Genomic DNA, 18739 nt, shown 5'->3' on the forward strand with positions numbered 1-18739 from the left:
AACATACTGAAAAGGACTGAAATGGGGTGGGGAATGGGCTTGGTTGGGGAAGGGGAAGCAGGGTGTCCATGGGAAATGAAGATGGGAAGTCATAGGTACTCTTAAAACTGGCCCTGCTATTTAGAGATTCTGAGAAGCAAAAAAGAATGACAACAAATTAAGTACATCCTCAATTCAGAAATTTAGCTCTGAAGGACCTTAACACCCATGAAGACTGTCCGCAAGCTAAAAGGCAATTTCTCAGTTCACAGGCGTAGGTACTCTTCTGTCTTACATTTAATCATCAGATCCTGGTGAAAGGCCAAAGACGGAGAAATGGACCTTGTGCTCAAGCAAGTATATTTCTGCTTCTTGAAAAGAAGGAACTTAGAGCTTTTTCTATCGTGGTTTGCATTTTCCCTTTTTTTTTTTTAAAGAAGGCTTTAAAGTAAACACATTTTTATTTACAGAAAGTAGAGAAACCAGATTCAAAGGCAGTATGCTCTTTCCCCCTCCCTCTCCCTAGGTACATGGTCGGGGGGGCTTCGGAAGGTTTAGGGCAGGTAAAAAGCCACTTTGCAAATTTCTGTACTGTGTGGCACACATAAGAGATACTCAAACAGTATTTATTATCTTTCCTAGGAAGTGAAGTCAGCAGTCCAAAGGAGTCCACTCCCTCTCTCATTAAGCAGGGTGGGGTAGGGTGGAGGTCAGAGGGGAAAAGGAGGGAAAGAAAAGGCGTGGCTACTGCCACTTTTGTGCATATGTTCCTTTGTCTCTATACCTCAAGCCTCTTAGCCAGTGTATTCTTGGGTACTCTAGGACAAAAGTCCAGATGTTTGGAGGACCTACTGGATAGCTGAATGTAAGGAAGGTAGGCTACCCCTCGCAAACATGATCATGAATGCCTGTCTGTGTCTGTAAGGATAATAGGTTGCAAACTAAGATTATATTTAATTTAGCACTTTATTATATGCTATTTTATTCAATTGTTCCCTAATTGTTTCATGTGTTCAAGCCTTGTCTTTTCAGCAAGATGGTAAGGTCCTTGAGGGCAAGGGTTGTACCAAAAGCTCCTCTTTTATCCTTTCCCCCTCCCCCATGGCCATCAGACACTTTATAAACTTTCAATTCAATTAAATCCAACCATTTGTTAATTAAATTCCTAATATGTGCAACACAATGTGTCCTTAAGCCCTGGGATACCAAGGCAGAAATCGAAGCTTTCTTAAAGAGTTTACTTGGAAGACAGAGCAGTCACACACAGAAGTAAATACAAAATAATTTGGCCTCAACCTACTGTCATTATTCTGCTTTTATTTAGTTAGACAACTTACCTTTCTCTAAATATGCTTCATTATTTCCTCTTCTACTACTATAGCTTAGCTAGCTCACAGTACTCCACCCCTACTCCCTTTTCCACTTCTCTCTGCTTGTCCAAGTTCTATCCATCCTTCGAAGCTTACCTCCAGTCTTCTCTATGAAGTTCATCCAAGTCCACGTGAGCTTTCCTCTTCTAGAACTCTTTTAACTTTGATTAGCCCTATCACTCATATACTGCCTTGTGCAAAGGTCATAGGATCTAGCTTTAAATCTCCAAGAGCCCTTGGCTGTTTTCTTGTTGGCCCATCTAGATTGGAAGCACCTTGATGGTAGGTACTATGACTTCTATTTCTTTTATTTCCATACTACCTTGGATGGGGTAGGTGCTAAATAAATATTCATTGATGAATCATTCATTCATATCCAGCTGTCAGTCTCCAAGTTCCCCCTCTTTCCCTACTTGAATCTCACCTCCACCTTTTCTGCATCACACACTCACACTCAACACACTTAGCCCCAAATCAGGAACAAAGAAGGTACTTAATAACTGCCTGTTTATTGCTTCTGGCCTGTTCATCCATACGAACAATAGAAAAGAGATTTTTATAGATAAAAGTTTCCAACTCTAAACCTACCCTGAACTAATCTAGTAAGTAAATACACACCACAAATAAACTCCATCAGTCTAACAAAGTCACCGGTATTCAATGGACTTGAGCTAATTTTCAATAGTATTTAATACCCACATTTACACAGCACTTTGCCTTTTATAAAGTGGTTTGCTTTTAATCCTGTGAGTTAGGCAAAATATTAGAGTAAATATTACCAAGTTCGTTGTATAGATGAGGAAATTGGGGATTAAGAAAGGTAAGACTTGCCCTAAACTACTTAATGACTAGACCCCAAATTTTCTGAGTCAAGTTTACAGGTTTGTAAATCAATTGCAAGCATTTCTGTAGGAACTTGGTTTTTACTTTGGATTTGTCTTGTACCCAACCCAAATACTCCTAATTTAAGTTTTAAATGTCATAGGCATATTTCAAAGATATGAGTTATAGAGGCAGACTTCAGAAGTATATGTACAAATCTCTACCATGCTACAACACTGTGACTCAGTTGTTTTTGTGTCTCCAGGTAAAATTTTTATATGTACAAGATACTTATAAAATTTCACTACGTTTAGATAACCCTCTACTCTTAGAATAGGACCTCTAGGACTAGGTTTATAATATATTTCTGCTTATTATGTAGTATGGGGCCTAGAGGAAGGAGCAAAATAAGGGTGAACTTAGAGGCCTTTTAAAACATCTTGAATCAATAAAAAGCCCTAGATGGAAGCAGGGGTGTTTTCAAATATTACACAGCACTAAAACAATTGAACCAATTTGTCCTTTGTTCTTTTTATTGCATTCTTTATTACGCTAATACTGCTTTAAAAGAAAATCCAAAGGCATTAAATACACAAGCAAGCCACTGTCCAGGCCCTGACTCCAAATAAAGCAGAGCAGGATCCGCAGCCATCCCTGGCATACACATGGTGTAGCAAGCCGAATAAAGTACACGCAGAGCCTGGTCCCTTCCCACTGGAACGGCATGGGTGGAAAAGCAGCCCCTCAGCCCCACCCCACCAAACTCACACGCGTCCGACTTTGAGATGGGGACGCACCTGAACCACTTTGGGAAAGTTTTCAGGCAAGTGTGTAGCAAGAAGAAACAAGGTAACTGATCAGCCGGCCCAGGACTTTTACCTCGGGCTCCAGAGCCCCGCTCCGAGATGCTTGGCCTGAGGCTTTGCAAGCTCGGGAGGTCGGTGGGGGAGGGGAGACGAGGAGGCTGCAGGACGGGGACTCCGCGGCCGCGCCCATCCCCCACCCTTCCTCATTCTCCGGGACGGAGCGGAGTTTTCCCAGAGCCCCGGAGCACAAAGGAGCCCGCTGGCAAACAGGATGTTGTATGAACCTGAAACTCCGGGCTTTCCTTAGATTGGGTTCGTCCCCCCCTCCCCCCGCCACCGTCCCTTCCACGTGCATTTTCCTCCATCCACGCGCCCACCCCCCGGGCTTTTGATAGTTTTTTAATTTCATTTGACGTCCGGAGGATCCCGAGGCGCGGCCCCATCGGCCCTCCGGGCGGGCAGCGCAGGATCCATCCCTGCGGGTCCCACCACCTCGGGGGCGGGGGGAGCCGGCAGAGGCCGCGGCCGCCCCGCCACGCCTCGGAGCGGGCAGCACCGCCCTTCCTTCCCCTCGGGCCCTGGGCGGTGCGGCAGCGGCAGGTTGGGGAGGCGGGGTGGGGCGCGGAGGGGAGAGGGAGGGGATCCTCGGAGCGCCGGGCCGGACGCACGCCTAATGCCCCGCGGCCCCCGGCGGCGGCGCAGGGAAGGGCGAGCTCGGCATGCGGGGCGGAACCCCGGCTCCGGATAATAACGAGTGTCTGTAAGTCTGTCCCTGGGTGACTGCGAAGGGGGAGGAGGAGAGGGCGGGGCGGCGGGAGGGGGAGGGGAGGGCGGGGCGGCGGGGAGGGGCGGAGGGAGTCCGTGCGTGTTTGTGTGAGTGACTCGTCCGACCCCTCTCGGCCGCCGCGCCGCTGCCTCCACCCTAGTGGGTGGGGACCCCGCCCCGCCCTGCCCGGGCTGCGGCGGCGGCTCCCTCTCTCTCCCCCTCCCTGACCCTCCCACCCGAGGTCCCAGCCTCTACTTACCCGGCCAGCCCTGGGAGGCTCGCAGAGCGAGCGGCGCCGGCGTCATGTGACGGCCCCGGACTTGGTGCCAGGAGCCTGGAGACTGAGCGCGGCGGGGAGAGCGAGCGAGCGAGCAGCGGGAGCCGAGCACGTAGCGCGCCGAGCCGGGAGCCGGAGCCGGGAGCTGCAGCCGCAGCCGGGCAGCAGGGCAGCAGGGCAGCCGGGCAGCCGGAGCCGGGAGGCGGCCACCTCCATCCGCCCGGACACGGGGCCCGCCGCCCCCCGCGCCCTCCCTCCCGACCCCGCTCTCTCCCCCCTCCTCCCCCTCCCCATCCTTGGCGGCCGCGCGTGGTCGCGGGACTTTTCCGCTGACACTGTTGCATTTGGGGGATTAAAGGAAACCCTGATCCCGGGCTTTTATTTCCTGCCTGCTGCGCTCAGCACCGCGGCGCTCCAAGTAAGTTTTCCTGACGTTGTATATATATGCGAGATATGACGGTGGAGACAATACACCTCCGGACCGACCCTCGGAGCTGCGCTCGCCGCTCTCGCGCATCCCCCCTCCGTGGACGTGTCGGGATAGAGGGAGTCGGTGTTGGGGGGGTAGAAAGTGCAACTGATAATGGCCCCGGAGGGGGAGGCCGGGGCCCCGGGTGTCGTGGTCGAACGTGTGGGATGGATGAGAGCCCGTGCGGATCCGGGGTTTGCCCCGCCGCGGGGTGCGCGAAGAAGCGGAGGTGCCGGACTTGCGGCGAGGGACCGGGCTTATGGGGGGCGGATGGAAGGAGACGGAGGAGGGAGGCCGGCTGCTACACCTGCGTGGTCTGTAACTGTCTCCCCCTCGTAGAAATCTGTGAGTTGCAACCTTGTTTCAAGGAAGGTGGACTGGACGCACGCGAACGCGGGCCCCCTCCCCCACCCCCGCTCCCTCCCCTCCCCCTCCCCCGCCGGCTCGGTCCGCGTCGGAAGTTTTCCTCGGGGCTTCGCTGCGGCTCCGGCGGAGCCCGGGAGGAGCTGGGGGGGAGGGGGGGACTCTGCCGCACTGTCACTGGACACGGAACCGGGAGGCCTGGGGGTGGTGCGGGGGGGCAGGGGCTGATCCGGCCCCTCCTCGGGAAGGGGGGAGACGCTGGGATGTTGTCGGCATTGCCCCCCGGGCTGCGTGCCCCGCCGCCGCCTCGCCTGCTGCCTGGACGCTCAGCCCGGTGCCCTGGGGGAGCCCGCTAGTCCTAGAAAGTGCCCCCTCCGATTTCGGGGACTGCATTCCTGCGTGTGCGCGGCCGTCGGGCTGATAGCAGGGCATTTAGGAGAGAAACGCCCCCCCTCCTTGTAGGACAGGGAAAATGGGGTTTGTCTTTGCCATCCCACTTCAGGTTTGTGTTCCTAAATCCTAGGACCCCTTCGCTTCGGTCGGGAAATGAGCAGGAGACTCGGCTGGCGAAGACCGGGCTCCCTCCCAGGGGTCTGGCTGCGGATGGGGGCCTCGGGAGCGGCAGCCGCGGCTCCGGCCGTCGGGTCCTGCGGGCACCTCGGGGTGGCTGCGGGGTGTTCTCGGCACGCCCTGGACCGCCCCCTTTCCTTTAATTTCGGTGAGGAGTGTAAAGAGGTCCTCGCCGCGTGCGTCCTGCGTTATCCGAGGATGGGGTGGCTGCTCCCAACAGGTTTTTCCACAGAGTAGCTGGGAGTGAGGAACATCTGGACTTGATAACCTGCCTGCCTTACCCCTAAGGAGGATTTGGGGGTGGGGGAGGCTTCAGTCTGAAACCACTGAAACATCGAGAACTGTGGGGAGCTCGGCTCAGTCGTTTGGGGGGCAACAGGGGATTTTGAAAAGAGGTTTCTTGAGTTGAAACAATACTGACTTTAGCTGTTGTAAAAATCTTCGTTTTTTTTATTCTCTTGAATTTTGTGGATACCCAGTTTATTCATCCTCAAAGCTAGGAGGCTTTTATTCGGCAAAATATTTGTACATCAAATGTGTTCTGTAGTGTGGTCCATGAAGATGTATTTGTACAACGTAAGTCATTTCGTATGTTTGACTTTTTGTTTGATTAAAGGAAAACAAGTATAAAAAAAGGGAGATGAGCTCCAGATATTGGGGCAAGTAGCAAAATAGCTATAGCTATCTGTGTAGAGATGTGTCTACTTTATTTGTAATTTGGAAAGTTTCTAAATCCAGATCAATGCTTGTGGTTACTATGGTCACAGTGATGCCATTTTTTTTTTTTTACTTTTTCGTTATCTCTCCATACATGGCTTCCTAAATATCTAACTAAAGGAAGCAGAGTCTGACATTTCTAAGAGGCAGCAAAGGAATAATTTAAGTAAAGAAAGGTAATAAGGGTGGAGGGGTCACATAGTTAAAAGTTTTTTAAAATTGTTTTTCCATTAACAAATTTAGTATCATCTAATAAATTACATAACGTCTTTACTAATGAAATCTCAAGTAGATGTGTGAGTTTATGTGACAATACAGTGAAATTTAGGAGTATTCTGAGTTTCCTACCTTTTTTGCTTTGGCAGTTCAGAACCATGAATGAATGAATGAATGAACCTGATTTGATGAGTATTTTAGTAACTGTGATCCCATTGTGTTCAGAGTAATGCTGGGAATGGATATATAATCTGTGTTCTTCACTGATTTGTTCAGTCTTCCACGTCTTCTACCCCCCAAAAAAACAAACAGACCAACCTGTTTTGAGCCATAATTTTAAACATAATGGGCTACCCAATTCAAAAAATGGGTACCACTTGCTACTTGCTCCTTGAGATAGGAGAAAGGGACAAAAGAAATCGGGAGGGAAGGCTGGTGTTATGATGGGCTCTCCTGTCTGAATGTTCACTTCTGATGTTTACTGTATGTGGTTGCTTATATTTGTAAATAGGGTAGGTCCCGCGTATAGGCCGGTGTTGTTATTCACACCCTTCGAACAAACACCTCCACCCCCTGTTGTTTTAAAAACTCCAGCTGCTCATGAATATAGGGTCAGGGAGGGCCGGCTAAATGTTTCTCTGTGCTTTCTCTCCAGCACAGCTAGCAGAGCTGTTTCCTGTTCTTTGTTTCAAGGCTGGGGTTTGCGTCATACATTCCTAGTGGCATATGTGTGCTCTTTCCTGTTTCAGGCTGTTTTCTGGTAGATCAGTAGCCCAGACCAGGCCCCTTGTCCCTGCCCCTTAACTCCCAATCCCCACCCAGGGAGTTATCATGTCTCCACACACTCATGATTGCTTAAGATGCCTGTATTATGTCATAATGAGAAGTCAGTTAACCTTTTTACACACACACCCCTTTACTTCACTGTGTTTATGTGTGTGGATTAATTTTCCATTTTTATTTCAATCCCAAATTATGATTTTTGATGCATATGCACTATTGGGAGGTATCTGAGGGTTTTTTTGTTTTGTTTTCTCTTAGGGGTGGTTTTTGTTTTTATTCTGCCCTGAAGGATACCACTTCTGGATTAGGATTAACCATAGATAAATTTTGTGCAGATGATGGAGGGAAGACTCATCTGGAAAAGATGGTCTACTTTTTTCAGTTTTGACACAAGACACTTCAGACATAGGTGGTTACTCTTTAATTGGAGGATTCAAGTGCTCTTGGCCATCTTGAATTCTCTGCTTGCATTTTGAAGAACACATTTTTTTTTTATTATTGCATTGTGTGAATGACCAAGGTGCATTTTTTAAGGGGACATCAAGTTTTTTATTATTCTCGGTCTGACTTGAGAAAAGGATTAAAAATGAAAAAATGAGAAGGAAAGGAGACCTGGAAATAGGGAAACTTATGATGCTTTGGAACTCTTGGGTCCTTTAAAGAACTTCATCAGGGGAATTTTGCTGTTTGGATCATTGACCACTTTTATGTATCATTCCATGGATTGCTATAAGTTTTTTTTTTTTTTCTGTATACTATTTGCTGTTCAGCATTTTAGTTTAACTTTTTAAAAAAGTGAACATTTATAAGTTACTTTTCTCTTAGCTCTACAGAAACTAATTTTTAAGGAAAAGTTTTAGAAGAAAAATAATTTAATTTTTGTTAAGTTTTTATGACTTGATCTTCAGTGGGTTTTAAGTTTTCTTTCAGTAGGAGAGAATCATAGAATGAGATTAGATCCTTCTGTGTAATAGTATTCATCCGTAAAGTTTTATAGAAAATAATTTTATATAATTTGTGTTCAGTATCAGAAAAATCTCATGTGACAAATCTAGGAGTCTGCTTTTGAACAGCACAGTTTCCGCCTCATCTTCACTTTATGACTTAAATGGTAAGAAAGCTGTGGAACCTAGTATGTTAAGTAAAAGGTAAGCTTTCCTTTAGCAGAAGATGTGATTTTGGAAAGGGGCTAAAATTGTGCTTTCTTTTGGGGAGAGGGAAAGCAAACTTTTTAGAGATTAAGCCTTGCTTTGGGCAGTGTGAGCCCTTAAAAATCCGAAACTTTTGTGTTTTCATTCTGAAGCTGCTTGCTTCCAGTCCAAAATATGGTATTTGGCAGACATGCTTTCAGACAGAAGTTTTAACTCTTCCTGAATTTTCTTTCATCATTGTTTCCCTTTGGGGTATCTAATAATGATCCTTGGCTTCAGAGGCAACATGACAGATAACCAGAAGGATAAAACTTTAGCAAACTTCTAAATGATAAACTCAAAAATAATGGGGGGAAATTTTAGTGATGTCTGATACAGTCATTCTAATTACTAGCAAACATTGGTATGCTAGGGAAAGACAGCCTCATCTCTTGAGAAAATTCACATTTATTTAATCATTTTTCCATTCATCTTTGTTCTTCCTCATTGAAATCCCCTTGGATACTTATCTCCACCTTCTTTACCTCTCTAAATCCCCATCTTTCTATAAAATTAACAAGCTGGATTGTTTGTTCTTCAGCTTTCCTAGATGCTAACTTCATACCCTGTTGTCAGATCTATTCATGGGTGACCCAGTTTTGTTTGAGCAAGCGAAAAAGAAAAGAAAATTCTTCCTTAAAAACTAGGAAATGGCATTATTTTGGCATTTTTCTTTAAAGAGGGATTGAAATTGGCCCAGACTTTCAGCCCCTTTATTTCCCAGGATTTCTTCCTTAAAACTTAAGGCCTGGTTTATTTATCTACGTGATTCCATACCAAATTAATTTTAAAGTCATGTGCATGAGAGGATTATTAGACTCTTCAGCATACTTGTTTTTAGAAGTCTGATCTGTTCACTTCACTAGACTTTGTTTCTCCTCTCCAGTGCAGAGACAGGAAACCAGACAGCAGTCTGCCCTGATAAGGCAGGGTATTGTCTAAGGGAGGTAGCCACTGCTTTTTTCCTCTTCCATTCTCCTCCTTCCTTGGAGTCTAGTGGTTATTAAAATAAAGGAGACACAGTGCTGTGCAAATCTAGGATTCTGAATCAAAAGTCTGGATGACCTCTATATACCTCTCTATATAAGAATGTATTGATTTTTAACCAGTCTTATATAAACTCTGGAAAATGTGACATTTCTGTGCAGTTTTGAAGTTATTATATACTTACAGCTTAGGTGACATTTTTTAGTCTCAGAATAAACTGGTATTTAAAAAACACAAAACAAGATGGGGAAGCTTTTTCCCTCCTTATTTGCTTATCTCAAGCAAAGTACTGCCCCATTTTTCCATTTTTTTCCTTCTCCATCTTTTATAATCATCTCTCCCACCTCCAAAGAAAAAGAAAGAGTGAGAGACAGACAGTAGTAAAATGTAGTAAATTAATTGAGCATTAAACCATTTACATGCTTGAGGCTGGCCCATTCCAGCCAAATCCCTGGGTCCAGGCCAGAATTAGAGAGAGGGGAATGTGAATCAGCCTCGTCTTCTGGAAGATCTAGAGGGACCTAGGTCGGTTCTGAGACCCCCTTGAAATTGCTGACAATCTTTGGCAGGCCTGAGATGTCCTTGGGGATGACCAGGGGCCAGTCTAGACCTAAAACTGAGGAATTTAGCCAGAACCAGACTGACCTCAGAACATCAGTGAGTCAAACAGTCATTTAGCTCAGGACATTCAACTCAAAAAAGGGCTGCCTGTAAATAAAGGGTTTTTTTTTCCTCTTCCTGCTCCTATTCTTTATTCTTTTTCCCAACTACTGTTCTTTGAGCTTAATCACCTAACTCAGTCCCCTTATCTGTTTCAGTATTTTGCATCCTGGCACTCCCCTAAGCTTCTTTCCAATACCACTTTGTGAAAACATTCTTAAAAGTGAAGGCCATCGGTTATCTAATCTAGAGGATCAGTTTTTCTCTCACTTTGTTCCTGTTAATTGTTTAGGATAATTTTAGCAATTAGTAATAATTATTAAATAAAGTTCTAATTTTAATCATTTTAGGGTATATTGCAAAAGCTTTCTTCCCCAAGTAAAAAGGAATATAGGCTTAATGATACCCTTTATGACCAGATTGGGGGTGGAGGGAGTCTTATTTTGAGGTTCCTTTCGTTCAGTAGCGATCTCTTATACACCTATTATGTGTAAGCTTGAGATGTGTGAAGTTCTTCATGTATCAAACCTGAAAAAAGCATTTACAGTCTGATTTCTTGCCCTGACACTTCGCTATGATACTGATAAAGAACAGAGCTCAGAAGAAGGCTAGTCTTTCTTGGCCCCCATCCAGTAAGGTGTCATTGCTGAACTGCCAAAAAGAGCCTCTTTATAGGATGATTTCACTTAAAAGACAGGGCCACAGCATGGGCTGCAAGGTCCTCATTCCATAGAAGGATCTAAAATAATTAGGCCTATTTCTAGTCCTGGCTACAATTCAGACAAGCTGTTTGATCTTGGGCAAGTCTTTCCACCTCTGTCCCTCTTATTTCCTCATTTCTAAAATGGGGATGAAAGTGCCTGACCCTTCCAGCTTCATAGAATTACAGTGAGGATTTCCGTATTGACTTAGATAAAGCTGCCAATTTTTCCCTTGGATTTTTATGGACAAAAGTGCAGGTGTGTCAGAAGCAGAGTAATAGATAGCTTTAAGTTTGGATGCCTACATTGTTTCTTTTGCTTATTTATTAATTCTAGAATGTTGGGACTGGGGCTATAAGTAACTGTTTTGGGGGAGGGGTGGCATTGAGGTACTGCCCCAGTGGAGTTAAAAGCTAAAAGTCATCTGTCCCATCTTCCTTTTCCATGTGTATGTGCTCCCCTGGAATTATTTTAGGGGCTCTGTTAATATTAAATTCCTACGTGTCCTTAGAGGGATAGGCGCCGTGGCTCAGGAGCTATTGAGAACTAGAGCTGCAAGCATATTTTTGTTTACCATCTCCTGTTTACAAACATTTCTTTGGAAAGGGCCATTCCATGCCCTTGGAGAAAGCAGTGTACCCATCGAGTTCTTATTGGTTAGGATGATAACATTGACTGAAGAATCTCTGGAAGTCACAGTTCCTGTCTTTCCTTCCTCAGTGGATAGGCTTTATATCCATTTGGCCATTTTTTCCCCCTTGTAGATCTTACACTTAAACTTCCTTTGACTGGTCCTAGACCGTATGACTATTTTACCCAGACTTTCTATCTGACTCATATTTACTTATGTCCCTGTTGCCCCATCCCATACTTTGAACATACTCTTCTTGAAGAGGCAGTATTTGTTGTCTTTGCCTCTCAGGTACCTAACAGTCACCTGTATTGTAGAGGCATACTTAAGTACTTGTTGAGTTTAATTACCTGGGCTATTCTAATTGTTTCTGAAAAAAGATTCACATTTTATGAACTTTGAAGTCTGTAAAACATCTTCACAACAATCTGATCCAACAACTGTTCTCTTCTCCACTCTCTTTTCTGGGGTTCTGGACTTAAGCAGTTTCTTGAGGGGGTTGGACTAGAAATACTTGGAGCCTCAGATGTTATCCTAAGCCATGCTTGGTTTTTAATAAATGCTTGTTAACTGACTTATTGACTGTACAAATAGGGATAAACACTATATAGCCTACCTACCCTCACAAGGTGTTTGTAAAGAAAGCATTTTGTAAACCTTCAAACACCATCTGAGTGTGAAAGAGGTATGGATAGTGGAGAAAATGATCTTTAAGTTCTCTTTCAGCTATGACATCCCATTATCATTACTGTGTGTATTGATCTGGTCATGCCACTCCTACACTTGAAAATTCAATTTCTTGCGAATATTCAATATTTCTGCCTTTTTAATATTGCCTAAGATCAGAAACTTTTTGTGCATTGTTGTGCACACTCTAGGTACTTAATAAATGTTTGTGGGAGAAAGGGAAAGGAGATGAATTGGTAAAAATTTTTGAACATGAACTTTGTGTTATATGGTCTGATTAGGGCAAGATGGCTGCAGGTGGGAGAGGCTATAATCAGGTGGCTAGCTATTGCACTGATCTATGTTTGAGGTAAGGAGGTTTTGGCTTTGGAAATGGAAAGGAAAGACAAAGGAAGAATTGAAAATGTGAAGGCCTGATGAGTTCTTTTTTGGGGTGGGAGGAAAGACAAGGGAAGGAGAGACATTAAAGATGACCCCCGTGGTTCCAGGCTGGGTAATTAGGAGATTGTGTGCTGTTGATGAAAAAAGAGGGAAGCAGAGGAGGGAGGTGGGGAAGAGGGAACATAGAAGAGGTTTATTTACAGACGGAGAATTTTATTTTTTGTTTTTATGGCAGATATTTTTGTTTTGAGCTTTACGATGTTTCTTAGAGGGTAAAGGAAGTTATAAAAATAGACCTTGCTTTTGGTCCTAAGTCCATTGGATGTTTGAAAAAAAAATATTCAGGAGCTTTCCATAAATTACCACAGTCATACATGATACATTTTGGTTATTTACAAGGTTGCCAGCTATCCCTGTTCAGGCCGGAATTTCCAGGAACTAGGCCCTCCCATCCTCCCACACCCAGCAGGGTGGGACACTGGGTGGGGTCCCCTCTAGGGTGGAGCAGGGTGGGACTCCAGTTCAAGTGAGATGTGGTAGTCAAAGATGAGAAATTAAATACACCAGGGAAAGATGAGGAATGATGTGGTGTGCTGAAGGGTTGCTGTGAGCCTTCTAGAATTGATTATATAATACTTTGCAGAAGAGAATAATGAACTCTCACAATAAGCCCTGTGAGAGACAGTCTGAGGAAAGGGTTTATATAAAGCAGGCTACCAATGATAGGTAATGATCTTAGCTTCCCAGGACCCTAAAAGGCAAAATTGTCAAACAATTTAAAGAAAACCAGTATGTAACCTTAGTAGGGACAATGATTAGTGTTTGCTAAAGTTTCTTTAAGAAGGTATAGATTGCTGCTAACAAGGTGGCATTGAATTTGAGAGTTGACCTTTGATAAAGGATTTCTGTGTTGGATTTTTCTTGCCTTTTCTGAGACTTCGGTCTAGAAATGGGGAGGGATTTTGCTTGGACTTTACCTTTGCACCTGTCCTTATTTACATGCAAAATCAATTGCTTCACTTGTCTTTTCCGAAGTACAGGGTGTGGGCAGAATCTTATCAAAAGCCGTGTCCTGTTTGGACAAGTTGGACTGCTTTGGCCCAGATCCATTGGGTGTAGCAAAATGGGTGGGAGCCCGGAAAGTAAAATTGGGTGGCTCGAAAGGAGAGAGGGCAACAGAAAGGAGACAGGATGGGAAAGTTTGCTTAGTGGATCATTGGATTTAATCTGAAACTAAATAATTAACTATTATCTCCATTTAAGACATTTTAATGCAAAAAGCACTGGCTTAGTCTTTGAGGAGCAAAGACTCCCAAAATGTTCCATATGGTTTTTAGTTTCATGCAAACAGTCAGGCTTGTGGTTTCTGGAGATAGTAAGTCACAGAAGTAAAATTGATTTCCAAGTAACTATAAAGCAGTCTTTCCATTGTAATGTTGGAAAGATGGGGCCTGAATTAAGATGATGTGTTTGGGGTAGAGAATCCTGCTCCTACTTCCATGGGAACTAGAGTGAAGAAAAGTTGGAACTTTTACAGCCTTTGGCAGGCAAGTAAGTGGAGGGTATGGGGGGCTGGGGGTGGGTAGGGGAGAGTGCTTTAAGGTGAAACTGGTCAATTTCACTGGTGACTCTGGCCCAAGAATTCACCTTCCCCCACCTGGCCAGGATTTGTTTTGATTTTGTTACTCCTAACTTGGTTTTTTATTTGCTGTGCTAACATCCTCTTTTAAAAAAATATAGCTGGACTGGGAAGGGTGAAGGCTCTACTACCATTTACATATTAATTCGTTCAGATTGTTTTCTTCCTAATACCTCATTTAGAACAGCTGAACTCGAGGGAAAATGGACTAGAAGGGAGAAATATTTGTGTAACATATGGGTGTTGGGGGAGGGCACTCAGGACCTGGAGAGGAAAGCCAGACACCGGGAGGTAGAGAAATGCAAAAAAAAAATCCACCACCCTCCCACTTCTTCACTAAATGGCCCCCTGCTTTCAGAACACAGGCTTAGGGACCATAGAAGTACATTTGTGGGTTAAGCAGGCTTTTTGAAGGCTAATGGGAACATTTATAACATTTTTCTTTGAGAAAATGTATTTTAGACTTCCCAAAAGCTAACTTTTAAACTTGGAAGCACAATTGTTTCATAAATTGGGAGCTACTTTGGAGCCTTGGAAAGGAGTTGAAGACCAGATAAAGGGATTGGTACCTTTTTTAAAAGTTCCCTGAATGAATAACACAGACATTTTACTAAATTTTTAGCAAAATACTGGCCCTTGCCTCGACAACTTTGAAAGAGAAGAGCATGATAAAGTAAAAGAGGGAATTGCATCCATGCTTCCCTTATATTACTCGACAAGGAAATACTTGTTTCTATTTTCAAGTTAGTTTGCTGTTGCTTGGCATAAATTTTCACTTTCTATTTGAAAATTTAAAGTGTAATTTATATTCAACTTTAATAATCCCGTAAATCAGGGAAATTTTTTGTCCTAAAGGTTGTTTTATTTTGAAATTAAGACTTTGTGGTTTGGTTGTGGATAAACAGATTAAAAGTCAAAGTTAAAACACAAGTGCAACTGATTAGAAAGCTTTCATAAGGGAAAAAACAGCGTTACATACACTTGGAGGCATATTCCACATCTCTGGCAAACTCTTTTAATAGAATTTATAACAGCTAAAGTTAAGTGATTTAAAATTCCCTTACATAAATCAACCTTACTTGATCTGCAACATGGTGCATGGATGGATATAGCCTGCCATCTATTGGAAATAAGAAGAAAGGCAATTGGGTATAAGGTCTTACCCAGGAAGACTAGCTTCTATAGCAGTATAACATTTAATAAAACAATCCTAGAGCACTACACCACTCATGCCTTATTTAAAATGCTCCACAAACAACCTGGACTTTTCCAGTGCCTAAATTACTTCTGAAATACAGGCTAGACAGTTTGGGAGAGAAGTTTATCAACTTTTTTGACCAAGAGAACATTAGTTAAAAGATTAATACTGTTTATAAAAATTACAAACCAAATCAGAGATTGTTTTATGTATATGAGAGCTCTGGATGTTCTGTTTGACCGTTATCTCTTGACTTTTCCACAGTTCCCTGATCTTTTTGTCATAACTCCACCATAAATATGCTTATGCGTTTACATCCTGCGATAGTCTCCTAAAAGTCTAATATTAGTTTTACAGAACGTGGTCGTGCTAGATAAATGAACTGTGTGTGATAGTGCTCGCTTCAGCATAAAGAACTCAGTTGTGGTAGTATGGACTTAGTGCTTTATTTTGGACTTTTTATTTTCTTGTGATAGCCAGTGTCATGAAGACACTGTATGTGTGTATGTATTTAGTATGTATGTGGGTATGTATTTAGTATGTATGTGGGTATGTATTTAGCATGTATGTGGGTATGTATTTAGTATGTATGTGGGTATGTATTTCCCTAAAGGTAGTTAATTTCTAATAGTAAAGTGAGAAAGTTAATTTAAGTATTGAATATCATTAATAAAAGCAGCAACTGTTCTATTATCTAGGCAGGAGCTGAAGGTATTAAGTAAATTACCACACTTAAAGGGGCTTAACTTTTACTTGTGAAAATAAGATATAAGTTAAATGGGAAGTTTAAATATAGTATTACAAGAGAAACTCCAGGACTCTGCATGATTTAATTGATAAATGATTTCCATGGAGAGTAATTTCTAGAGGAGCATAGAGAAATGAATGATCTATCAGTTTGGGGTGATTCAAGTTCTTCTAGAAGAGATGGGTTCTGATCTGGGATTTGAAATACTGGTGGGATTTGGAAGAAAAGGGAGGTTTCTGGAAGGGAAAACAGTGAGCAAAAGGGCAGAGGGTAGGAAAGGCAAGATACATTTTAGGGAGATAGTGAGTAAACTATTTTGACTGGAGTAGAGTGGAGGGTTCTAATAGGTGAGTAATGGAGATAAGGCTGGCTGGACAGATTCTGGGTGTCTGGTCTGTTGTGTGGGCATTTGAGGAGGTGTCGACAGACTGTGTGTGTGTGTCTGTGTCTGTGTCTGTGTGTGTAGGGAGGTATTGAGATACCTAAGGTGTTGGAAATAAGATGTGACAGAAGGGGTACTGGATGAATTGAAGGAATTGACATCTTTTTTGATATAAACTCCTACTGATTATAGGTTCCAGATGTAGAGATGTAGATGTTATCTCTCCAGATGTAGATAACCTTAAAGGTTATCTAATTCATCTCCCTTAGGCTCAGAGATTGATTGACTTGACCAAGCGTCATCCAGGGTACAGAAAATGGGAAAGGTGGGATTTGATCATGTCTTTTGGCTCCAAATCCAGGGCCTTCTCTACTATTCCATATTACCTAATTCTTTAGAGCCAGCTTTGCCCTCAAATGATTGGCATTGAGGGCCCTCTGACTTCTGGGCCCTTGCTAACTTTACCATTAAAAGTAAACTACCATTTTGCTAAGCTCTTTCCACTGTATTTAGGGACTGATTTAGATGTGCCCCGGTATATTCATTATCTAATTTAATCCTTACCCCATGAGCTAGGGCACTAAGTATGAGCCTCCTTTTACAGGTGAGGCCTATGCTCTGACTGTTCACACAGAAGCCAGACTAGTTCTTCCTTTAGGGCTCCTGGTTTCTGATGTGGGCACTTTTTCTTTGAGGGCTGTGCTGTACTTATTAATGTGAGATCTATTGGAAGAGGTACCTAAATTAGGTCTGTTTTCGCATGCATGTATTAGGCTTGGACCTCATACTGGGCGTGAGCCCTAGGACAAAGTTCACCTTTGCCTGTGCCCATATTCCCGGTAATTCCAATTCTGTAGCAGTTGCTGTATCTACATGATGAAGACAAAGGTGCTGTGATGTACCCCATATCCCATGAGCGTCATTTTGCGTATAGACCCAAACTAAAAATCTCTTTGTTGGCAGAAAATGCCTTAAGATTAGGTGTTCATTTGTAATAAGAGAAAGCCAGGCTTGCTTGGCTATTCAAAAGTGGCTTCACATTCTCTTTAAGAATTGGGGTGGGAAGGAGAAGGGGAGTCGTACGTTTCACTGGAGGAAATTCTGGTTGACTTATCGTCTGGTTGGGACCCTACGGTCTGGTTTTGATTATATAAAATGGCATCTTTCTTAAGTAAAGGAAGCAAATTCCAGACATTCCTAGTAGTGTATACATATGGGGGGGAGTATTTTCATTTTAATTTTGGGGTACCAGTTTATGTTTGGAATCAATTTAGGTGGTTTCAGCCGTATACGTTTCTTTTTTTTTGTTTTCTAGACAAAACACAAGAACACATTAGAGGATTTAACTAAAAGAATGCTGATGTTTGACCCTGTCCCTGTTAAGCAAGAGGCAATGGATCCTGTCTCAGTGGTAAGGTCTTCAAAGATAAAAGACTTACTTTCCTAATTCTCTGTTACAAAAGAGCTCTTGTGTTCTGTTCCTGCTTAAAATTATTGGTAGCTACCTCATAAGATTTTCTGAATAGAAAGTTTCCCAAAGCCACAAGTGGTAACTCAGATAAATGCTTAGAAAACTGGTCATGGAACTAGCCCTGTGATTTTATTGGTATAAGAAACTCCCAGGGGAGCGAAGTCCCTCTACTGATACGGGTAGTCGTCTTCTCTGTAATTTATAATTGGTTTTCTGGAGACCTGCCTAGGGTTACACAGCTAGTATGGGTCAAAGGTAGGTCCTGAACCCAGATCTTTCTGATTTTAAGGGAGCTATCTATCTATATGCCTTGCTTCCTCTCATTAAAACTGGTAGTTTTCTTTAGCTTCTTTAGCATGCTAGATGTGACTTTGAAGGACTCAAGGCTTATACCCTTTTTTTAGATACTACATAGTGGAAAAATCTGGTAGTGACTTGTTATAGAGTTCTGTAATGTTTGCAGCTGCCCCTCACTCCTGTTTCTATATTGCCATTAAATGTAAAATATGTCAAGTATAAAATGCCCTGCTTAAAACAGCAGTTCAGATCAGAATCCTGTGCAGCAATTGAATAAAGACTTGGAAAGAAAAAAGACAGGCCAGGACACCTTGGCTTTGTGCATAGAACTGACTAAGCTTTGCTTTTCTAGGTTAATCTTGTGATAGGGCAAGGATTTCTAGCCGAATGATCTTGAGCAAATATCCCTGAATGACTTTGCCTCAGTTTTCCCATCTGTAAAATTGAGGTGTTGATCCATTGTGAAAAAAGTACTTTGTTAGCCATAAAGTGCCTGTATCAAGCCAAGCTATTCTACTGTTCATTTGTTCCTTAAAACACTTCATACAAAATTCGAATCTATTGACTCTGGTTGCCACAGTGGCTACTATTGTTGCTTTATTGTCATGAATACCTTTAGGAAATTTTAG

At 43.1% G+C, this 18739-nt stretch overlaps 1 protein-coding gene across 10 annotated transcripts in view; it reads left to right on the forward strand.

The window, feature by feature from the left end:
• Positions 1-2843: 2843 nt before the first annotated feature.
• The window catches only part of KLF3 (KLF transcription factor 3), a 39161-nt gene continuing 23265 nt past the window's right edge, over positions 2844-18739 (forward strand). The window contains exons 1-2 of one of the 10 annotated variants that reach the window (XM_072620481.1): positions 2844-3020; positions 17658-17753. In XM_072620481.1, the coding sequence (XP_072476582.1) occupies positions 17697-17753 (57 nt within the window). In that variant the 5' untranslated portion in view covers positions 2844-3020; positions 17658-17696. Of the gene's footprint in view, positions 3021-3612; positions 3738-3843; positions 4439-4463; positions 4835-5010; positions 5355-5380; positions 5999-6044; positions 13927-17657; positions 17754-18739 lie in introns of those variants that run through there. The other 9 variants (XM_072620478.1, XM_072620476.1, XM_072620480.1 and 6 more) reach the window with 9 other exon arrangements.

This window comes from Notamacropus eugenii, chromosome 6 (genome assembly GCF_028372415.1).
Source record: "Notamacropus eugenii isolate mMacEug1 chromosome 6, mMacEug1.pri_v2, whole genome shotgun sequence".
Classification (NCBI taxonomy): Eukaryota; Metazoa; Chordata; class Mammalia; order Diprotodontia; family Macropodidae; genus Notamacropus; species Notamacropus eugenii.